The 25748-nt window shown below is 36.1% G+C and overlaps 1 protein-coding gene across 8 annotated transcripts in view; it reads right to left on the bottom strand.

Moving 5' to 3' along the window:
* Nucleotides 1-25748, bottom strand: part of CTNNA2 (catenin alpha 2) — a 1140166-nt gene that overhangs the window by 898577 nt on the left and 215841 nt on the right. For 6 of the 8 annotated variants that reach the window (NM_001133576.1, XM_063713280.1, XM_024241972.3 and 3 more), the window contains 1 exon segment: nt 4484-4679. The exons of the other annotated variants lie outside the window; for them this stretch is intronic. In NM_001133576.1, coding sequence (NP_001127048.1) covers nt 4484-4679 — 196 coding nt within the window. 8 annotated transcript variants of the gene reach the window in all.

Here is a 25748-nt window from a genome sequence, read left to right on the forward strand (position 1 = left end):
TGAACTGCATGCCTTTCACAAATGGTTATGGTTCTTCTGCCAGCCAGCTGCCACTAGACTTCTCCCCGGTAGGTAAGCCCCCCAGTAAAACTCCATGTCTCATTTGCTGGCTCTGGGTCTCCTCTTTGGCCCTGTGATCCTGGCATCATCCCCATCAGAGTCCATAGGGGTTCAGCACAACACCTACTCTAATATTTTTTTACAGATATAGGGAAATCTTCTACTGGAATATTCTAGAGTGAAAATATAGTCGCCACTCATACTGAAAACTTTTAGAGATCTGGCATGCAGCCAGGTTTAAAAGAGAGAGATATATATATTTAATAATAAAGAAATTCAAATAACACTGTTTAGCCATATGAAATACAATAATAACATAGTTAAATAGATAATTCTATAATCTTGACAGATTGGGTAATTATAATGAATGTTGTGAAACTTCAAAAGAAAAACAAAACAGTTCTATATTAAAAATCTGAAAATGGACATGTACAATATGAAAACTGGCATTTACTTATGCTGAAAACAAAAAGTGACAGTACTTTTTATTAAAGACAAAAACAATGCAATAGTAAAACTAACAGATTTCATTCCCACAACATATCATTTAATAAATAAGTCATGTATGGATGCTGGAGGTAGTTTAAAAGAGGTTATTGTTTTCTAAATGTCAGTGTGTCCATAATTTCTGAATATCATCTTGCATATTGGAAAACAGATTTCTGTGATAGAAGGAAAGATACTGTGTTTTAAAGTTTCCATTAACTAAATATCTTGCCCCATTCCATATTCCTTCCCCACAAGCTCCTTTCTGTCTACCTGTCTCTGAAAATCAATGCAGGCTCTCGTTGGTGAATAAAATTTGGGTAATGGGCAAACAGGAAAACCAGGTAAAGCCAGATAAGCTAAGGGGATTACATAATCACAAGCTGTGCTAGAGAATGGAAAGAATGGAGATAAGAGCTTCTGGGCATCAAATTCAAAAAAGAGACTGAGGACCTTGCTGTCAGCGAGGAGGTGCACCACTCACACCTGAGAGGCATGTGCAGTGTATGGAAGAGATTGCAGAATGAAAAATAACAAAGCAAATTTTAAAGGCTTTTACCCATTTTTGGGGTTATTTTGCATACTATAGTAATGCTTCTTTGAATTTGACACTGTTCAAGAGAAGGAGAACATGGCATTTGAGCTTTATACAGGTTACACATAGACATCATTTCTGATATAGAATTGTTTTGTAAGAAGAAATGGATAATACAAAAAGAAAACTTGAAATATCCCTTAGAAGAGCAACCATTGTTAGCTGTCTTAAATTAGCATCTGTAGAAATTTGTCACTTTAATACTCCTAGGATAGTCTGGCCAAGAACTGTGTTGTTTATTATATTATATCCACAAGAACACCATTTCATGTAAGCTTCAAGAAAACGAAAACATTAGTTTCTACAGAATGTGTGAAAACTAACTTGTAATGACAAAAGAATTCTTAAGAGATTTTGGAGAAACTAAAGGGAAAAATTTATTTTCATAAAAGACAAATGTTTTAAAAAGAGGCCCAAGGCCAATCAAACCACTCTCTACTATGAATACCTTAGCTATCTTCACTGCAAAGATGGTTTATGGATGTATACATTTGTCAAAATTTATCATAGTGTAAATTTTAAGTGCATACAGTTTATTATATGGCAGTCAACCTAAAAAACCCACAACAAAAGAAAAAATAAAACAACTATCCAGGCTATAGATGCATGAAAACAAACAAGCGTCCATCTGCAATTCAGAAGGAATATCAGTTTTCAAATGCACCTGAAAACTTAGAAGATTTCGCATTGCCAAAACACATACACAAATATACTCTTCACAATAGATAAAATGTGGCGCATTTAACATTGCAAATTAAAGTAATAATTTAAGTTAGTATAATAGAAATGAAATTAGTTTTTAGGAGGAAGGAGAGGATGAAGAAGAACAGGGCAGAAGGGGAACAGTATTTGTTAGTGTGGAAGGAGGGTTGGTGTTTCCAGGTACTAAATATCCCGCTGTGAATTGATACAGTGGTAGGTTTGCAAGAAGAATTAGAAGAGACCATTCATTCACCTCTTCATTCAATAATTCAACAAATATTTAATGAGTACTAAGCATTGCAAATCAATGATTAGCAAAAGAGACATGGTCTGGTCTCTGCCTTTATTAATTTATAGTATGGCATGAAAGACAGTCACCTCACAAATACTTAATTATCCTGTGAAAAGTAACAAGGAAAGGACCCATTAAAAAGTATGACAGGACTTTCAGATAAAGTTTCCCTGAGAAGGTATTCCTTGAGCTGTGAAGTGTAGAAATGTGTGAAAGAGACAGCATATATAAAGGCCCTGGGGCATGAAAACATAGTGCTTTTGAATAAGTGAGACAGGAAGTGGTCCATTAAACAGATATATATGAGGTAAGATCTAGGAAACTTTACAATAGACTATATTTGGAAGGAAAGGGAAGTAACAAGAATGGCACTAAGATTGATGCAACATGCAACTCAATAGATATGCATTGCATTCTTCAAGGCAGAAAATGCAGGAGAGAGACCAAGCTTGGGAGTAGGTGTCTGTTCTGATTTCATGGTCCTTAGAACTTTCAACTACAGATGCTGCGTAGGACTACATCAAAATTTAAAAATTCTCTGTGTCAAAGGTCACAATAGAGTGAAAAAGCAATCCACAGAATGGGAGAAAATATTTGCCAATCACTGTCTGATAAGGTGCTAATATCCAGACTATATAAAGAACTCCTATAACTTAACAACAGCAACAAAACCAAACAACTTGATTCAGAAATGGGCAAAAGACTGGAAATATTTCTCCGAAAAAAATAGTCAGATGCCTAGGAAGCATATAAAAAGTTCCTCGACATAAGTAATCATTAGGAAAATATAAATCAAATCTACAATGAGATATCACCTCACACCAATTATGATGATACAATTAACAAAATAAAACAAGTGTTGGTGAGGATTTGGAGAAACTGGAACTGCTGTGCACTGTTAGTAGGAGTGCACTACTATGGAAATGGTGCAGCCACTATGGAAAACAGCATGCAGGCTCTGAAAAATTAAAAATATAATTATCATATGATCCAGTAATACCACCTCTGAGTCTATATCCAAGAGAACTGAAAGCAGGGTATGAAAGAGATATCTTTACCTCTATTTTCATAGCAGCACTATTCCCAGGAGCCAAAAAGTGGAAGCAACACAAACATCTGTGAATGGATGAATGTATAAACAAAATGTGGTATATACATACGATGGAATTCTGAGACATGCCACAACATGTATGAACCTTGAAGACATTATGCTAAGTGAAATAAGCCAGTCAAAAAAAGACTAATATGTATGATTCCACTTATATGAGGTATTTAGAGCAGTCAAATTCATAGAAAAAGAAAGTAGAATGGTGACTGCCAGAGGCTTCAGGGAGGAGGATATGGGGAATAGTTTAATGGGTATAGAGTTTCAGTTTGCAAGATGAAACAGTTATGGAGATTGCTTGCTCAACGATATGAATATCGTTAACAGTATTGAACTGTACACTTACAAGTAGTTAAGATTTTTTTCTTTTTATCTTTTTTTTTTTTTTTTTTTTTAGAGATGGAGTTTCACTCTGTCACCCAGGCTGGAGTGCAGCGGCGCGATCTTGGCTCACTGCAACCACTGCCTCCCGGGTTCTAGCAATTCTCCTGCCTCAGCCTCCTGAGTGGCTGGGACTACAGGCGCACGCCGCCATGCCCGGCTAATTTTTTGTATTTTAGTAGAGACAGGGTTTCACCATGTTGCCCAGGCTGGTCTTGAACTCCTGAGCTCAGGCAATCCACCCTCCTCGGCCTCTCAAAGTGCTGGGAATACAGGTGTGAGCCACCGCACCCGGCCGTAGTTAGAAGTTTATGTTGTATATTTTATGCAGATCAAAATTTTAAAATGCTAAATCAATAGTATTATAGCTAGCTAGCTAGATAGGTAGTTGATTTATTAATGGGTGGCTAGCTTGCTACGTTTGTGAGGAAATCTATGAACTGAAAACATGAATTTGAGACTCACAGAAAAATAAGAATAATTCTCTTATAATACTTTACATTCTTCTCCCCCTTCATCCATAGAAACCTGATTTTACAATGACTCTATAAACATTAGGTCTTCCCATCCCATTCTCTCTAAAGCCTGAGTTTGACACAAAGTCTGTTTACATTTACCAAGTAGAAACAACTTGAAGATTTGAAGTAACAGCAGACATGGAGTGTTTGTAGCTGTACCATACTGCAACGACGAAAATATCTCTATGTACCACGTCCAGCAAACATTAAAAATGACAAGTGTAGATAGAAAGGAAAAAATGTAAGACTTCTTCTTTGAGCAAATATCCATTGATTCTAAAGAAAAAGCCATTGTTTGCACATCAGTATAGATCCGCCTTGAACAATAATATCATTTTGCCTACCTTGTTTGCGCACATCCTCTACAGCAGCCACCAACTCTTCTTTGAGATCTTGACTCTCCTTAGCGATCTGTTCACCCTTTTCCAGGAAGTTCTGAGTGGCTTGCTCTACAGAGGCAGCTAGTACATGGGCTTTCTTTGACCTCCCTTTCTTTTTACCAGATGGGCCTTTGTTGCTTGTGTTGACAAGTGTAGTCACCTTAAATATAAAAGAAAAACTGTAAAACTTCTTTGCAAAACTGTCTAGAAATGTCATGTTATCTCATAATTTCTAAATCTCCGTGTTTATTAAATCGTGGGATTTCATTATTAAATCATGAATGCACATCACTTAGCCTCCTCACATAGCCTTATCAAGGAAAGTGTGGAATTATGTGGATTAGCATACAAATAAATGGTTATCATTTATTTCCTGTAGAAAAACAAAAGCACAGGAATAACCAAAAATAGCATACTTGCCAGTAGCTCAAAGCTTCAAGTTGACTCACTTTTACAGACTGACAGGTACAGTGCTCCTTGGAGTACCCAGCCTCAAGGTGGCAAGGAAGCAAAGCAAATATGGAAGTACCTCTGAGTATTGAGCTAGGAGAACCAACATCCAGTGCTGAGCCCTGTAAGTCAGGGCAGAGATGAATGAGCAATTAATAAATAATGAGTAGCCAACACCCAGTACTTATGTGTTATTTTCCAAGGACTTTCAAAGACCTTTGCTATTTAGAATTTTATCTTATAAAATGCTGAATTTCTGCCAGGTGTGGTGAATCGCGCCTGTAATCCCAGCACTTTGGGAGGCTGAGGCAGGCAGATCACCTGAGGTCAGGAGTTCGAGACCAGCCTGGCCAACATGGTGAAACCTCATCTATACTAAAAATACAAAAATTAGCCGGGCCTGGTGGCAGGTGCCTACAATCGCAGCAACTTGGGAGGCTGAGGCAGGAGAATCGCTTGAACTCTGGAGGCAGAGGTTGCAGTGAATCTAGATCGCGCCACTGTACTCCAGCCTGGGTGACAGGAGCAAGACTTTGTCTCAAAAAAATAAAATAAAATAAATAAATAAAATGGTAAATTTTATGTGAGGGGAATAAATGATTCAGACTCAATGTTTAGTTAACCAGCTAAAGTTTCTAGAATCATAATAAGATTTGAATCTATTATCACTCTTTTTCTAAGTATAATAATTTGGACAGCTATCTCAACTGCCAAACTTCTTTTAACACTATATCTAGAGGTATTTAATTTGCTAAAAAGGCTATTGATATCTTTTGAGCAACCTGTTATCTCCTGTAAACTTCTGAACCTTTATTTTCTACCAGTGAGAAGTTTGGAGGGGAAATGAATGCAACTGTTCCATATTCTGTTTAACAAAAGTTGCCAGTCATGTTTACTGCTGTATTTTTTTTTTTATCGGCTTCACAAGAATGTAGGTTCTGTGGTTTATTTTCGTTGATATTTATCCTGGTTAGCAGACTAAAGATGTTATTGGAGGTTATTAAGAAAGCCAGTCTACAAAAAAGTTCCAAATGCAGTTAGCTTCTGAGGTTTACTCCAAATCCCAGAGCAATCAAAGCGATGACTCAAAGTCACAATTAATATCCGGTCAGTTTATAGAGAAAGAGATAACACTGAAAGAAAAAAAGGATTGAATAAATGTAAACTAAGATGATGTGTATAGATAGAACCAATACTTAAGAGGTGATTAGTGCAGGGTTGGGAGCTGTTTTATTCGGCTCTCTTTTGATTGCTAAATAATTAGGTACAGTGAATTTAAGAAAGATTCTATAAGGCCATTTAAGTATAAACACTAGCCAAAAAAATGGCAAAATCATTAAATATAAGAATATCAGATAATAGTGGTTTAGCTGTAAAATGTGTATGCAATGAGGAACACATTATAATCTTTTCAGTGCCACCCATGTGAGGCAACCATTAAAAAAAAAGACAGCTTGTCACAAAGATTGCTTTTCTGAAGTGCAGAAGCGTTCTCCTTAATGAGGATTTACTCTAACATATGAACACGCTACTCTTCCAAGAACCTCAACTCCCCAGAACAGCCAATACCTGGAAACAAGCACAAAAGTCCCCTAAGCAAACACAGCAACCATCTCTACCATCTGCATTTAGGCCAGGCTCCTTTTATCAGAGGAAAATACTCCCTATTCTGACTGAGATGTGATTTATTCACACTTTATACATAATTCTAAGATGTTTCATAATCTATTTTTTTTTAGACTTCACAAATTAAAAAAATAGGGTGGAGAGGAGCTATTAATTTTAGATAAATTGACATTTCAAAGAAGTAGAAGCTGGTAGTGACTACCAAAATTGCTACACGACTATATGTGGGTTCATTTTCTGGAGGGGCCGACACATTTCTAGCCTTCTATATGTCATGGTGCGTTACTGCATTAGGCACAGTTTCGGTGACGCAAATAATAGCAAGCCAGTAGAAAATATCAGTTTTGTGGGGGGAGAAAAAATGTGGAATATTACCAGGAAGTTCCTAAGAAAAATGTGATTACTTTCAGAAGAAGCAAATCAATCCTTATTTAGTAAAAGCTCTCATGTACTTATGGGTAGAAGAGCACAAAGGGAAGAAAGGGAAAAGAGACAAATAGAAAGAAAGGGATGGGTTTCCATAAAGGCTCATGTCATAATCAGCTTGGAATAAACAATTGTCAATGCTTTTCACTGCTATTCGGTGTTTTCTTGGAGGACAAATTATTAAATTAGATAAGAAAAATAAAGAAGATATATAAGTATTAGAAAAGTAAACATTAAATTACATCTAAACTTATAGAGAATATGATTCTTAAGAAAATAAAAAAGAATTGAAAGACAAACAAGTCCAACTACTACAAGAGCAAAGATCAAGGTGGCTAAATACAACATAAACGATAAAAACCTAATGGAAGATCAGTAACAAAGGGGAAATGTGGTTTTAAATATGCCATTCACAATAAGCATACATTTATATGATCAGAAATAACCATAACATAGTATGTAGAATGTTGCATGGGGGAAAATGATAACATTTTAGTGAAGAACATAAAAGAAGACCTATGTAATAGAGAGACATACTGCATTCTTGGATGGGAAGACTCAAGATTGAAAAGATGTCATTTCTGCCCAGTTTATTCTACAATTAGCATTCTATATATTTACACAGTAAATAAGCAAGAAAGCCTCTCACTCGGATCAGTTCTCTTTTTACTGTAAACTTAAAATATCCTCTCATTCAGTCCGGTTCTCTTTTTACCGTAAACTTAATAAACTTTTCAGTAAATTAGAGACAGATTATTTAAGATTAGCACATGCAGGACTCTTGCTGCCCACTTCTGGCCAATATATCAAAAGTTTAAATGGAAGTAGCAAAAGTAGTTTAGATCCATTAGTAGGTGAAAAAGTTGGGTCTATCTTTTTAAACTAACCACTCTTGGGAATTCTCAGCCTAGCCCTTGCTATGCATATTCACTGATTTAGTCCCACTCCTTCCTCCTGAGTTGCCATGCCCATTCTCTTGCCACCCTATGACAATGCATGCCACTCTACACTACTGCACATTTTCCTTTTCTCCCACCTGAAGTGTCACTTTTTCCCATCATGTTATAGGCTTTTATTTTTCTTGAGCTGTGTCTATATTTACACCTAAAATTCTGAAAGTTCATATTCATCTACTTTGGTTCTATCTTGTTATTTTACAGGTAGGGAAACCCAGCTTAGAGAAGTTACCATAGGTGAAAAAAAACACTTCTTCAAATTCACATGGCTCGAGAGAGACAGAAGGCTAAATTGTTCTTGTGCCCTATGCTGTATCTTTGGAACCTGAGAACTCACCAGTCTCCTCTTGTTTTTCTTTCTAGCAATGAGAGGCTGCTAAAAGACAAAATAATCTTAAAATATATTTATTCTCTACATTTGTCTCACTGCATTTTTTGTGTCCTATTGGTTGCCTTTTCATTCAAAGGCATTATTTATATATATGAATGTATATTTATAAATATTAGTGAAATGTTAACCAACTATTTTATCCTATCTTCCTGCAATGCCCTGTAATATCTGATGTATTCAAGAGTCTCAGTCTAGAAAATGCATATTAGGGCTTTTTGTGTCAGCTGAAAGCAAAAGAAGGACAAAAGTATTTCAAAAATCTTATAACTAACCAAATAGGCGATCTTAAGGTTCCTATGTAACAATGCTCTTCTATGGGTAAATCAAAGAATAATAAGAAAATTTGTTGTTTAAAAAAGAACAAGATCATGTCCTTTGCAGGATCATGGATGGAGGTAGAGGACATTATCCTTAGCAAACAAAATCGAATACTGCATGTTCTCACTTACAAGTGGGAGCTAAATGATGAGAACACATGGACACATAGATGGGAACAACACACACCGGAGCCTATCAGAGGGTGGAGGTTGGGAGGAGGGAGAGAATCAGGAAAAATAATTAATGAGCATTAGGTTTAATACCTGGGTGACAAAATAATCTGTACCACAAACCCCCTTCACGCAAGTTTACCTATATAACAAACCTGCACATGTACCTCTGAACTTAAAATAAAAGTTAAATTTAAAAAAAAATTTATTGCTCAGTCATGAAGAATCAAGATATACTAAAGATCAGGAATCAAAGATTTTTGAGGAAGAAAACGACTACCTAGTCCCATGGATCCACCTACCACCTCTCAAGTCAGTTAGGGAGTATCAGAATTATGAATTCTAATGAATAGTGCAGTCACCTTCTGCATAACTGGATGCCTTAGAGAACTCAGAGCAGCAGGAACACATTTTGATCTAAAGGTGGGAGCCACAAGGTGGCCCAATTGCTGGAATTGCAGGTATCTGTGCTAAGTTTGATATCCAGACTGACACTCGGTCTTGGTAGATGGTACTCATAGACTTTTTAAGTGTCTAATGCAGCTTGTTGGCAGTCTTGTAAGAAATGGCTTATTCTGGACTTCACCACTACACAATATATCCACGTAACAAAACTGCACTTGTACCCCCTAAATCTGTATTTTAAAAAAGGCAAATGTCAGCATGCTTTCTTAAACATTCATCATAAGCTGTTTTCTTTCAGTGAATGAAAGAGCTTGACAGAGAAAAACTTTTGTAAACAGACATTGAGAATATGTTACTAGAACATGGGCCCTATGAGGACAAGTAGAGAAATCCAGAAATAAAAGGCAAATGTAAGCATACTTTCTTTAAGATACATCATAAGCTGTTTTCTTTCAGTGAATGGAAGAGTTTGACAGAGAAACCCCTTTGTAAGCAAACACTGAGAATATGTTATTAAAACATGTTTCTGTCTCAAAACAAATGTTTCATTCTATGGAAATCCTTGGTTGAATGTTAGGCCTCCCTCTGCCCCAACCAGGGATTCTCTCTAATTCCCACTCTCAACTTTCACTCAAGGCAAGGATCACTCAAGGTCCACACATTCTTCTTTCCTATCCATTTATAAAGCAGTAGGGGAAAAAAAGGAAAAAAAAAAAAAAAAAAAAAGCAAAGTCCCTGCAACAAAAACTGGTAGCATGAATATTGACACACGTAAAGATGGAGCTGATGTTTTCCAAGGCAGTAAGGAAATCAGTCTTACTTGAGAATAAAGCTAACCTATAAATTATTTGGAAAGTAAGGTTAGATAGACGTAATGGAACAAAACTTTGCAAGACTTTGAAAGCCAAGTTAAGAAATTCAGATTTCATTAGTCACTGCCAATTTTTTAAAAAAGAAAAGCATAGGTTCAAAATGTCCGTTTCTCTTTCCATTCATTTCTCAGCCCAGTGAAATTTGCTTTAATCCTCTCACCTCCTGTAGCAGAGTCCTCTTGTTAGTTAACAGGTTGCTAAAATCAAATCATTTTTATCTTATAATAACATTCTACCCAATTTAGTGCCGTTGACTCAATTCCACTTCCTCCTGGAAATATCTCCTGGTTAATTTTCTTAGCAATAATCATTTCCTTCTCCAAACTCAAAAGAGCTTTAAAAGGAACATATATTACCGGCCACCAAACTCACTTATTTCTGTACCCACCTTTATCTCTATCCCTCCTACAACAGGAAAAGCCTGCTACTACCATCACCCCTTTAACTAATTTGCTAATCACATCCTCCAGAACTGTTGCATTAGCTGTGCCAACTTCCTGCTAAATCTTCAACATCCTCCTCTCTGCAGACTTCCTAACCACAACCTACAAGAATACTCAACTTTGCTCTAGCCCCACCCCAAATATTTCCTCAATCTCTCTGCCTCTCCTTAAAGAGAAGAAATTCCACAGGTCACAGGTAAGAGTGTAAGTGTTCTACGGTCCTTCGACCTTAATCTAATAATGGTCCCAGGAACACTGGCCAGTGGAAAACTCAGAAATAGCCAGATAATAGGCACCACTGTTTTCAGATATATTAATGGTGTGATGTGAGTATAAAACTGAGACCCAGGCTGGTATAGACTGCTCATGACCTAAAGTCCTAAAAGCAGACCCACCACCCCTGCACAATGGCAGTAGTACAGTGGCCAAGACCATTTCATTCATTTCTCTTTCTTGCGATATGTTGTATTTTCAGACAATTTGCCAACTTGACTGTGTCTCTTCTACTTGATCAGTACTCTACTTTTAGGCTCTAAAAGCTCAACAGGCATGAAATACTTCTTTCTCCAAAATAATAGGCAATAGTCAGGGCATCAAGGCACTTTGTCTTGGAAACTCCATTACACTGATTTTGAAATGTGAGAAGGACCTGAGACTTGTGACAGAGCAACTCTGTTGCTTCCTGAAACCAGCAACAGTGTAGTTTGTCTAAGCCTTATCCATGGGGAAGCCAGCTGAAAAACTTTAGCACACTGATACTCCAAGTGAGCTATGGAGAGCATCAGTGTTATATAGGCTTGTTAGAAATGTAGAATTTCAGGCCCCATCCCAGACCTACTAATAGTTGATTCATATGCACATTAAAATATAAGAAACGCTAAAATTTGGCACAATTATTTTCCAACTATATCATCCCTAACATTCCCCTAGATTCCTGTAAGAAGGCAAATTTCTGGACCCTACCCATGGAGTTTCTGATCAGGTTAAGTCTGGGCTTAGGCATTTTGCATTTGTTGCATACAATTAAGATTTGTATGGATTATAAATTTTACTTTCAGAAACATTTATATAGGAGTTTAGCTGAAGTGAAAAAAAAGTGAAAGACAAAGCAGTGACTTTTTTTTTTTTTTTTTTGAGATGGAGTCTCACTCCGTTGCCCAGGCTGGAGTGTGGTGGCACAATCTTGGCTCACTGCAACCTCTGTCTCCTGAGTTCAAGCTATTCTGCCTCAGCCTCCCAAGTAGCTGGGATTACAGGCACCCGCCACCAAGCCCAGCTAATTTTTTGTATTTTTAGTAGAGATGGGGTTTCGCCATGTTGGCCAGGCTGGTCTCGAACTCCTGACCTCAGGTGATCCGCCTGACTCTGCCTCCCAAAGTGCTGGGATTACTGGCGTGAGCCACCGCACCCGGCAGCAGTGACTTTTAACAGGTAAACCCTTCCTCTCATTTTAGGTGCCATGATACATCATGATTCCTTACAAACAGCTTGGTGAATCAATTCACTGTCTTTTGGTGGGAAAGCATCTCCTCTATTATGGAGGCACAAGGAACTTGGAAAAGTGAGAGTATACATATATAAACATGATGAAATTGTTCAGATTTCCAGAAAAACACCAATAAAGGAGAACCAAGATAATTTGGGCACTGTTTTGCTAAATGCCTAAAGACTCGTGCACTTTGCAGATATGAGTACTAAGCTTTTGGGAATTCTGCTCTGTTGCTCTAAAGTAGTTCAATCTTCATGATTACTCAGCTAACATAAGAGAACGCTTCAATTGCTGCCACAACCTAAAAGAATTAAAATTTAAAACAAGTAAAAATTAAAATAGAAATTCCAAAGCAAGACATTTTTGGGGTGAATGTTTGAAGACAAAATTACAAAAAACACTCTATTTATTCCAGGAGCAACTGAAGATAAATGAAAATTTCCTGAAAGAGGAAAACTAGTATAACTAACTTGAAATATGAAGAAGCTAAGTCTTCAACTAGTAATATATTTGATAATACCAAGCTTCTAAGGAGAAATCTTAAGTCAGGTTTTAATGACCAGTTAAAAATTGACTGCCAAGTAATACATCAAAATGTTGTTTTTCTTAAATTATTCTTCCTTGAACCACCTGATTTATTCCTTTAGCAATGATAGAGTAAGTGCAAATATGGCTTGTGCCTTTTCCTCATAAAATATATAAAAAGATATATGCTTAGCTTCTGGTATACTCTATTAGAAGTTATTTCCTAGAGCAGAATACTTGTGAGATTTAAAGATATATGTATGTTGTATGTTGTACACATCAGAGAGAAAGGCAGACCAACAAAGTTATACAAATTCCGACGCAAAAGGAGGTGACAATACAGACATTTCAACTTCATTAATAACTAAGATAAAACTTTCACAGAAACTACTACAATAGGATCTCTTGTTGAAAGGATCATCTCTCTCAAGCACAACTTCACACCTTATTTTAGATTAAAAAAGAAGTAAATAATAAGAACCACAGTTATTGATGCTTCCACAGTTTCAAAAGTCAGAAACAATGATCTTTTAATGATGCATTAATAATTTATACAGGAAAAAACCCCAGAGAATTAGTCTGTCTCTTTGTCTTTGAAATTTCCTCCCCGTTATCTGATAGTAACTGCACAGAATTCAGATGCATGCCCACTGATACTGAGACCTGGAAGACCAGCTTTCTGAAACCTTGAAGATATGGTCTTATGATTTAATTATCTGAGATAGGACTGAACTGGCACTAATTAATTACTGCTATAAAGAAAGCCTATAATTAACTTATTATACTTATTAATTATTGTAGATGTACCCTCAACTTTTAAGTAGGCCATGAGGCAAGCCTTATAAACTTAGTTGCTGTGGTATACATTTCCTGAAGAATATAATAGCAAGTAGAATTCAGAAATAACTCCGCAGATAAATATCTATGATTGGGTGAGATATTTTTATGGCCAACATGAATAGCCAGTCATACGTATATTAAAATTTTTCTAGGCTAAAGTTTCTGTGGCTGCAAGTTATGGAGTAGAGCATTTGGGAACTGGATCATCCTTTTATATTATAGGTGAGATATGATTTGAACTCATTTCCTAGGAAGTGTTTCAGTAGTGTCTACGAGCCAAGACAAAGTACAGCAGCCTTTTCTTTATGCACCTGTTCTTCAGAAGAAACTCAATTTTCCCTAGAGAATATCAACTAATATTTTTTCCAGTCTCTATTAGGGCATGATTTCTTATATTTAAATAGCAGCATAGATAAGCTCCATTCTTGGTAACCTCCAGAGAGCATGGTCTAGATCACTGCCATCCAAAAGCTTACATGAGAGAAACATTTAGTTTGCTTAAGGATGTTCAGTCCATCTCTCTCTCACCACCTAGTACAAACCACCAACCACTCTACATTAAAGCAGATAAGCCAGGAGAGAAGAAGTATTATACTGGACACTGCTAAAAGTGTTTCTACTGACTTAGTGTGATACCACTTACCTCAGTGGGAGGATACTACTGCACAAAGTCATAGGATGCTCACTGTGTATTCTCTAAGGTTATTGATGAGATATTATTGTTGCTCACATTACATAAATTTTTGTTCATTTCATTACCAAGGATATTGATACTTCTTAAAAACTGGTTTGATTTTATTTTATGATTTTAAGCAGCATAATAAATTAAGATTTCTTTTTCCTTTTTGTACTGACTTCAAAACAGTTTCACCCAAATTTATGGTCCCTTCAGGAAAGCATATGATGTAATGATGATTATTACCAAATTAGTCTCGATCCTGGCTCCTTATTTGTTCTTGCATTCATCTTGCTTTCTTAAAGGCATTTTCCTTTAAGATGTTTTAATCTTTCTGCACTTTATATATCCTTAAAGTTTCCTGAAACCTTTGCTGGAAGACAGTAGAATATTTTGTATTTCATTAATTCTAAGGTATACATTTTTACCACAGTTTAACACATACAAAATAAGAATGAGTCTTACAATTTATGTCATTTTAAAGATATATTTGATAGAACTTAATTTTTTTCTTAGAGTATCTAAAATATATACCTTACAGTTGATGGCATCTTTGATTTGATAAAACACAATAAACCAAGCAATGAAAAGAAACAAACTTGTTTAAAGGATCTATTGCCAACCTAGGGTATCCTAAAACCTATACAACTTTCAATGTCTACACTTACAGCCAATGAAAAGTGACGCTCAAAATTAAGACACTAAAATAATGCCAGATATTCACTGAAGAAGGAATTGCTTAGAACCAGGGATTTTAAATGGCTAAGAAGGCATTCCTCTTTTTCAAATTCCAAAATATTTTAAGGATCAGTGCCCATCTCAGGAAAGCTGTTTGGAATGTCCCTAGAAATTAAAAATTCAATTCCATTGTTGAGTCACTATTTTGCATTTACTAAGGTTAAAACAAAATGAAACAAAGTAAAGCTAGACTGTTCCAAGAAAGATTAGAAACAAATCTGAAAGCACAATAGACACAAAATATTTTCCAATCAATGGTATGTTAGGCAAAGGATTCTGTTTACCCAAATTCCCATTCTCCCAACATTCATCATCTTTCTATTGCACTCTTTGATTGACATGAACACGAGGTTTGATATTTTCTTTCTTTAAGGTTAGTGGACTCCAGCACAGGGTGCACACACTCTATAGGGAGTAGTAGATGGTGCGATGCAGGAAAAATATGAGGACTGTATATTGATTTTTGTCTAAAAATATAAAACAATGTATCCTGACTACAGTTTCATATAAGGACTTACACTTGTACCACCACCCATCCCTATGTTAGATGGTTACATGTCACATATGATAAATGGGGTATCTTGAGGGAAGGGTAAGTGCCCACAAATTCAAGAATTGCAGGGATGAACTTACACTTTAATGTGTGCCTGGTAAGTGGGTTTAAGTCTTAAGTTTTCTAGTTTTCACACACACTTGCACACACACACACACCTATGCACAGAATGGAACAGACTTTAAAAGACTATAAACTGGAGATTGAAGATAGTACTAAAAATACAAGCATAAGTAAACTATAAGAAAACACATAGCTGACACTGCCTTTATTCATAATACAAGCTCTTTGTCAACTAGATATGAGGCTGAAAACACATACAGTCTCATCAGAGCTGAGAAGTTAAAATATGTATTTACATCTATTATTGCTGACAATGAATCTCATCCCAGTGTCCTTAAGATATTAGCTCACGATGGTTTAAAGCAATTATGACTTGCAAATCTTCAAAAAGAAAAAACACCAGCAAATGTAGCCATTTGAGATATATTTGTTGATTTTCATTCTTAGCAAAAAGCAAATTTATTATATTTGTAATTGTTAGTGGAGAAGACTGCTGGGTGCCACCAACGAACCTGCTTCTTTTTCCTGTAGACACAATGTGAGACTATATTTTTCACTCTCGTTTGAAGTTGATGGGGTCAACTGACAAATTCTAGCCAGTGAAATGTGAGCATCAGTGAGTGCTGTGTGTTCTAAATCTGACTCATTAAAATCATCCTCCGTGGTTTTTTTGTTTTTTGTTTTCTGTTTCTTATTTTCTCCAAACTGGCAAATGTGGAAGCCAGGTGTTGAAGACAAAGAAGCCACAGGTTGAAAGAAGCCTAACTTCCTGAAGTTTCCCTTGAAGGAGAGTGACCTATGGATCAGAAAGACCCATTTAGATATTATGTAGTAAGAAGAAAACTTCTGTTAAGTCTCTGAGATTTTAAAGATCTTCTATTACAGCAGCTAATATTAACTGTATCATTGTATACAGTTAACAAATAGAATGTTGTTTTTAAAAGTGTATGCCATTCTTTTAAATGTCTACTTTTATGTATATTGCATAATGTATGTAATACATTATTAGTTCAGGAATGTATGCTCATTTAGAAAAATAAATAACACATACATTCTCTATTTGTGTGTACACAAAGACATATACAAACTTTTTGTTGTTTTACTGTTTTACGTTATTATGAAATTATTTCTATTATAACATTTGGCGGATAAAGCTTTGCAAGCCAGTCTTGTGCTTTTTAGGTGGCTTTCACACAGTTTTTTCTATGAATTGCTAGGAACAAATTCCCATTTTTTATATGAAAAAATTTTAAATCGTCAAGTACTTGTTCTTATACAGTTCTAGAAATCCATTCTCTTCACTTTTCAATGACCTGGGAATAACTCAATTGCCACTTGTTGGGATCTCTCAGAGCAGAAAACAACACGGAGACAAATATCACAAATCTGAAGTTTTTCATGTCAGATTGCAAACTTTTTCTTATGGTAAAAACCCAACTACTGACTCTAAAAAGAATTATTAAGAATGAAATTTCAAACAGTCAGTTAATGGCTTTAGTAAATTATGACACTAGTATAGACATTTTAAATAAGCTTACAAAAACAGGTAGATATAGTCGGTATGTATATAGTCCAATATATTTATAAATTTTTTTTAATGTTACTTGCGGACTTTACAAGCTTTTACTCTTTTTAATGTCATTTTAGGAGAAAATGAGTGATATCTGCTAACTGAGAAACTCTGTCTGAATATTTATTTTTGCTCTTAAAGAGACAAACTGCATTCGATGGTAAAAAAACAAAAATAAAGTTGTAGAATAAATATTTTTCTGCCACTTTCTCAACTTGAGAGCACATTAAGGGCTATTGCCAAATGCTTTAAAGATATCTCAAATGTCTGATCATCTCCCTCAATACTTCCAGCCCAAATGCACCTCACGGACAACCAGTCAGATTTTCCACTCACTAAAATCCTTACCAAGCCTTCACTAGCAATGAATTTTCTATTTCTATCCACTCACACGCATCTCAATGTATCCTTTCCTTTTGGATGAAAATGATAAGCAAAACCCAACGTGTAAGTGAACTCACATCTCCCTAGCACAAATAGTTCTGGTGGGTAGCCACGAGCTATCACAACTCCTTTTGTCTTTTATACCTGTATGGGTTTTGCGGAGGGATAATCAATCAGTTTTAATTCAGGATACAGAAAAGCATTAGTCAGTTTCAGAAATCAGAAAAAGTTTTTCAGAAAATAGATATCAACCACATTTGGCAAAACTGTAGATGACTTGAGAACACAGGGCTCCCTGAGACCACACTTCAATAAGCAAGTCTATATCATCAATGAAAAATCATCAAAATCATCGTTGAAACACAGGAGATTCAAGTACTTTATCACCATGCCCTGTCTATTCTTATTTCATTGGCTGAAGCTAGTATTTGTTCCTACTAAGTATATGGGTAAAGACAACATTCAAAAGTAACACATTTTGAAACAAAGAAAACTTCTAGTAACGTAAACAAACAAACAAAAAACAAACAAACCCATATTTGATATGGGAAATTATAGCTTAAGTGACACTGACCTTAAAAAGTAACAGTGTTTGATATTAATTTCTTTATTCTTCTTTGATATGAGTTTCCTTGATATTAATTTCTTTTAAATTTCTTGAAAGAAACATCCAAGCAGGAAATTATGGATATAAACCTCACTGCATCAAATAAAAATGATTTATTCATTTTTCTCATTTTTTTGTAGTAACCACTAAATTTATTTTATATTTATTTATTTTTTGGTCTCTCTTTGTCTCTCTCTCTGTAGCATGAAAGGAATTCTAGCCTATATTTGTGTCCTGTGTATGTATGTATGTGAGTACACTCTTGAGTTTCATGGTTTTGTCATATGACATATATTTTTAAAAATACTTTATCAAATCATGGTAACTATGATATACTGAAAATGTAAATTTCAAGCTACCTTTTAGAAATAATGAAAAGGAGCTTTAGATTCTTAATAAGCTTAAAAATTAATAGCTGGAATTAATACTAAAATGAAAAATATAAATAATCCATCAGCATTTCTTGGAATAAAACCAACAATACTAGTCTCCTATAAAGAAAATTATACTTGAAAGCCACAGGGAGATAAGTTTAACACAAGCCTACTAAGTTCTAAGAAAAAAAATCTCTCCACTAGCATATATAAAAACAGTTTTTTCCAAAAATTAGAAGCAGAAAAATCTCAACAAAATCTCATCTTTCTATTGTTCATTAGTTTCTACTGCAGCATTAAAATAAACCATGTTTAATAATGCCACCTTGCTCTTTGCTTAATAGAACGTTAAATACTAAGTGTTCTCCAGGTATGCTCTGCTCATTACACATATAGCACATGTTTGTGAGAACAAGGAAATAAAAGTATTATCCCTATTACTCAGATAAGAAAATCAAAGCTTTGAGCAATTTGCCTGCCAGAAGTCATAAAGCCTATCAAAGAATAATAATTCAGGTTTTAATTTGTCCGACCCTTGTAGTTTATCACCCTAAGATAATGATCAGCACATATTTGTCTCATTTTACATATAATACAAATTTTTAAAACTAAAATCAATTGGTTTTATGGCCAGACAACTGATGTGGCTGCATAATTGTATTACAGTATGCACGACATACTCCATTTTAAAACATTCCCTTGTTTTTCAAAGAAACAATTACATCATACACTGACATTTTCTGATTTTGATGTGTAAGGGTACATTATTATTCTTCCATTAAATTACAAACTTCTGGTAAAATGCCAGTGACATGAAAAAAGGCCACATTGATATTTTACTGTAGGGTCATCTTCATGGATAGAAGAGCCACCCTTCCACTTGAATGCACTGCCATATTGTCAAGCTGCATTCCTTAAGCATCACTTCTTAGAGGCCTGAAGCTTCTCGGGAATGTTTGATGACTTAAAGGGGAAATGAACAGGTTGCAATTATGCTTGTCAAGGTTCTTCTTGTGAACCTTTATTTGGACAATTCACACGAAAAAAGAAAGCAGCTCATTTTCTAATTCAGGATATCATTTCTCTTTAAAACTGGTATTAGCATTTCTGAAATTGCAGAATGGGCCCTGGATAATTAGTATGGAAGCATTCAATACTGCAGAGTGAAATGTCAGTGAGAGGAAGAAGCATGGGGCAGGGGACAGAAACAATACAGTATTTGGAACTTCTCATTTCTTACTTAGGTGACAAATGATTGAATCTGAGACTCAGCTTCCCATTCTGAAAAATGAAGACAATAATATACACCTTATAGGGATGCTGTGAGGCTTAAGTAAGACAGTTTATTTAAGGAACTTAGCTCTGTAGCCAAAAGAATGCTTCAGCAAATAATATTGAACATACAACCACAAGGGGAAAGGGTGCCGGATATGAGGTCGGAATAATTGAACTTGAGCCCCAGACCAGCCACTTATTCGCTATATAAAATTGAGTTCAATTAATCTCTTTGGGCTTCATTTTTGTCAGCTATAAATTAAAAATTATCCTTAAGTTACTTCAAATTTCTACATTCTATGTGCTAATAAAATAAAATTCTTGACTCCTGGTTCATGATGGTTAAGTTTTACATAGAAATATCTGAAATCTGTTCTCTGTATCCAGTGAGATAGACTAAAATAAATGGGATAGTATTGATTTTCAATGAATTTTTATGTCAAAATTAAGAGGGATTCACAAAAGAATATCAGAGATATCCTTTTCTGGTATCTTTCCAAGTCATTAAGGTGGCTAAGCTGAAGCCATTCTGGGGTTTACAGGGAGTCCCGCTGATCTCAGGACCACTGCTGTCTTTCATCCAAGTATTTGATGGAATTCCTCAACACATGCCATGCTTTTCTTCATATATACACTTTCTTTGGTTTTAATGCATTTTTAATAAGCTTTCAATCTGAATATATTTGTATAGTACCACTAAATTAGCTTAATTACAAAGTCTAATCTTTTTGTTTTAAGCAATGCATAATTCCCATGTATTTTCTTTACATTTTTCATACAGAATGTGCAAAACAATTTTTCAAATTAAAGTTATATTTTTAGCAATGTGCTAGTGATTTTGAGAAGTCGTGGGTTTGCTAAGCAAGGAAGTCTAAGGCAGGTGTTTAATTGGACTAATTAAGCAACATGTAGTCACTTCCGGTTTTCATTTGCTGTTTGTGAATGCAGATAAGCAACACAGTGATTGCCTAATTAGACTATTTAAAACCGACTCACTTTTTATAGCCAAGGATTTTTTTTAACCAACAATAACAAATTCAAAACCTAATATGTAGTCTGAAGTCTGATATATTTCCTCATGTTCTAACCATCATTTTATAAGTAAATCAATCAACCTAACTACGCCAATAGGCAGATAGAATCTCTCTACCCCATTTTAAAATATTGCCTTCTTTTCCTAAGAAATAGTTACATCGTATACTGAAATATTATTATTTTGATATGTAAGTGTACATTATTATTCTCCCATTACACCAGCGGTCCCTGACCTTTTTGGCACCAGGGACCAGTTTCATGGACAACAATTTTTCCACCAGGGGAATGTGTCGGAGGGAGGAGGGATGGTTTCAGGATGAAACTGCTCCACCTCAGATCATCAGGCATTTGTTATTACAAGGAGCATGCAACCTAGATCCCTCGCATGTGCAGATCACAATAGGGTTTGTGCTGGTATGAGAACCGAATGCCCCGCTGATCTGACAGGAGGCGGAGCTCAGGTGGTAACGCTCGCTTGCCTACCACTCACCTCCTGCTGTGGGCTCCTAACAGGCCACGGACAGGTACTGGTCCACGACCCCGGGGTTGGGGACTTCTGCATTAAACCACAAACTACTTAAAACACAAACTATAATAGTACAAATGAAATATAACATATATATTACATATACACATACGTTCATATCTCTATCTATTGACTGATGGACCAAAAGAAAGCTGTGTAGATGTGAACATGAAATTCAACAGAAGTTCATTTCAGTGTTTTCTAATAACTAGGATTACACCAATCTAGTGTCAAAGGTTAAAATTTGTCTTCTAGAAATGAAAACAGATTTAGAAAAAGGCTATGCCTGGTGAATTGCAAACTGCTGGCTAAATTTTATATGGCCTATGTGCCTAAATCCAAATTAGCTCAATCTCACACCCCGTATTTGGACATCTGCAGACCTAAGGTCACCTGGCAGAGGGACAAATGCCCAGACAGCCGGATTCACATGCATTTCCTTAGTAAGATCAGTGGACTTTCATCATTCACTCACTGTGTTTCAACTACTTCCTCCTGGACTCATAGAACAGATGCTGGACGCAGGCAGCAGGAGAAAGAGGGATTATAAATCATCTATGGAAAAAATCTATGGGTGGTAAAGCTTTTGTAGAAAGGAACTGGGGAGAATCTTCAAGGTTTTAAGCGCATGCACTGACAGTTTAGAAAAAAACAAAAATGGGAAGAAGGATGGAAAAAGAGGACAGGACATGACAAGAGACGGTCTTTTATAGTAAGGACACGATTAGATTTTATTGATCCTTGAATGAGTACAGTTATGAGATCCAAAAAAACTCTCAGACCTTACCCAAAGTCAAGCTTTATGTTATCCCTTTATCATTAAGATTTGAATATTAGAAAGATGTAAGTGAATACTCAACAGTGTCCCTTCTCCAGTAAGGAAAGAACACTCTTGGAGCATGTGCTTTGTGATGGATTTTTTGCTAGGCACTTACTATGCTTTCTCTCAATTTGCACAACTGTCTTGAACAATGGTATCAACCTATGTCAAAGAGGAGAAGTAACATTCAATGAATTCTTGCTTAAAGTCACATAGAAGTCAGTAGCGCAGCCAGGGTTTTTAGCCAGGTATGAGTTTCTCTACCATACCATTTGGGCCTGATCATCTTTTATTTTATGTTTAAATATCAAATAGATTTTAACAATTTAGACAGAGATGTTCTGTTTCATGATATAAACTCAGGCAGAATGAGTATTTTGGTAAGCTAAATCTGAAAGACATATATCATCATGGAATTGAAATCACAAACTTAATTACAATGAAAGCTTATGTAGCTCCCTCTATGGACCTAAATTCTATAAAATATAAAACATATGCAATGAGAGTGCTGGACCAAGGCTTTTCTACAGCTCCTGCTTGCTGTGACATGCTACAAGTAGTATGCTACTTGCAGGGGAAAGGCAGAAAGTCAAGAGCAGGGTAAAGACCAGGGAGTACCGCAGAGTAGACGTGCTGATGTGCTCTGCAGACAAGCCTCTAAGTCATAACTCACTCTGCAGACAAGCCTCTAAGTCATAACTCACTCATTATTTCTTTTTTATTTTTATTTTATTTTATTTTTTTTTTTTTTGAGGTGGAGTCTTGATCTGTCACCCTGGCTGGAGTGCAGTGGTGCGATCTTGGTTCACTACAAGCTCTGCCTCCTGGGTTCATGCCATTCTCCTGCCTCAGCCTCCCGAGTAGCTGGGACTACAGGCGCCTGCCACCACACCCAGCTAATTTTTTGTATTTTTAGTAGAGACGGGCTTTCACTGTGTTAGCCAGGATAGTCTCGATCTCCTGACCTCCTGATGCGCCCGCCTTGGCTTCCCAAAGTACTGGGGTTATAGGCATGAACCACCGCGCTGGCCCATTATTTCTTTAAAGTGGTGCTAGCATTGAACATGAACATCTTGAGTGGCTAATACTGAGTCCACTCAATCCTTTTATTATCTGAGAACAGCAGACCATCCTCCTGTTGTTCATGAAGGTTCCTAGAGAAACCACCAACTAAAGCAGAAATTAAATGAACACATCTCCTGGAATGCACAGAGCATCAAACCCTAACACATATTTTGGGGTCTTCTTGTAGGGAACTTCTTGTAGTTTTTTGTTTTGTTTTGTTTTGTTTTGTTTTGTTTTGTTTTGTTTTGTTTTTTTCCCAAAGGTGTTACTTGTCACAATATGAACAAGCATACTAGTCCAAACCCAGAGCCAAAAGAAGAAAATGGAAAAAAACCTGAAGGAAACCAACTGGAGAAGGAAGTTAAGGCCACCAGAAGCTATTAGGCACTATGATGCTCCACATTTGGCTGGTGAAACCAGCTTCTCAAGTGTCAACATCAGTAACATCCAACGAGGCAGTCCAGAACTGAGATGGTGGTTGAGGAATTCCAGACTGCTGATACTCTAGACAAAACAGTTGGTGCTGAAGTCATGATGAGTCAGAGCAATATGTGCATCAGAAGCAAGATCGAGGCAGTAGCTGAGGGATCTAGAGGCAGGATTCAAGTTTTCTCATCCAGACAGGGAAAGACATAGGCAGGAATGCAACTGGCCTTCAGGTCTCATTCCCTTAGGAGTTAGTATAGAGACAAACTTCAGCACTAATAGAAAAGATGCAGGGAAAATGAATCAAAAGATCAGTTCGAAAAATCGAACCATTAGAGCGGGCGGAGGGGGGGGGTGGCGAGAAATGCTAGAACTCACATATATTCATTTCCTGGACAGAAAGTACCATATGTATGAGCAGCAAGACTCGGTTCCCTAATCTATAAGGTAGAGATCATATTTCAGAATGCTTACTGATTCTATCATGACTGACCTGAAAGCTACATGGGGATTTTGCCTTTAATCCATTCAAGTATCTTCCTGTTATAAACAGGCCTAGACTTCTGCATAGAACCAGAGTATATGCAGATGTAGCTCATGAAGAGGTAGTCAGTTGATGAGTGGCATAGCTGTCTTCTGAGTTCAAAGAAAGAGTAAGATATTAACATCCTAACATGTATCAAGCATGTTTTGACTCCCAACAGCTACACTGATACCAGTAGGGAAAAGCAATTTACATTTGGAAATGCCTCTTCACAAACAATGCAACTGAAAAGTTCCTCTTCACAAATGAGAAAGTATTGCCAAAGAAAATAGTAGAATTTTTAGAGATCCCTGGTCTAAATCTTTTAATTTTTCTCTAAAGCCATTCATTTTCTGCAGGACCAATAGGACTTGTGCAGGAGTAGTGAGATGAAGAACTATGCAGGTCTACAGGGGGTAGGAAAGACACTCACCTAACTGCTTGTTTCTTAGGCAGAAAACTTTTCTTATGGAAATACTAAAGCAAAACTTAAAAAATAAAGTATTTTTATAAATCTTGCAATATTTTTCTCTTACTCTTTGGCTTTCTTATTTCATCATATTTACTTACCTTCATTTTGCTTTATACGAACTATAATCTCCTTCAAAATAAAAATAAAAAGGTGGTTCACTTTTGTAGAAATGCTAAAGATCCTAAAGTAAAACACAGCATAGCAATCCAAAATAACACAACTCTCAACTACATAATCGTGATCTGTCACAACCTGGATGTTTACATTTAGAAACTGATTTTGCAGTCATTAATAAATATTTATTGATCACCCACTTTGCCTGTGGACCAATTAGGACACAGGCAATGACTCTACTCAGGTGAACAAAACAGACATAGTTCATGTCCTTGTAGCAATTCCATCTAGTAGTGGGGGAAAAACATTAAAGAAGTAAACTGTAATAAATAAGTTACACAAATCTGAACCAGTGAGATAAAGGAAAAACTGTACTGTGAGATAGAATAGAAGAGAGGAGGGCTCTTTTAAATAGGTGGTCAGGAAAGACTTCAGGAGTTGGGTTAGATAATCTCCGATATCAGAGATCCTGTGAGATCTGTGAGAAGCATTATATATTACTAAAGTAATTGTTAACCACTCTAGACCCCAGGTTAACACTTCCTCTAATCACTTGTTCATGTTAACTTAACGTACTTTTCTGAGAGCAAGTTCATCCCTTCCTTAGATTCTTTTCCTCCAACAAAACAAATCCAACCAAGGCTGCCACATCAGACAATACAATTAAGCCCATTTCACCCCCCTCACACTTTTGGCTGGCCCATTTTCATATTTGGCTTAATAAAACAAATATGAAATATGTTAAATATGTTCTGCCTGCTTATTGATGATGAGCCCATGCCTATGTTGCTCATCATTATATATCCCCAGCCTTACAAAGAGCATGAACCATAGTGGGTGTTCAAAAAATGTAAGCTGAATGAATGGATCAGTGGTGACATATGCTCCTACCAAATATTTATGTAATTCAGCTTTTAGAAAATTGAATCAAATTCAAGTGTAATTCTGCTGCAGAAAGTTCATTTGAAAAGTAAAATATTGAGAAATATTATAAACACGCTTCATTTTTTTTCTTATTTCTTTGTTCTTATTTAAATTCAAGCCCATCTGCACGGTATTTATTCTATTATTGTAAAAACAGAAAACATTTTCCACTG

This window comes from Pongo abelii, chromosome 12 (genome assembly GCF_028885655.2).
Source record: "Pongo abelii isolate AG06213 chromosome 12, NHGRI_mPonAbe1-v2.0_pri, whole genome shotgun sequence".
NCBI lineage: Eukaryota > Metazoa > Chordata > Mammalia > Primates > Hominidae > Pongo > Pongo abelii.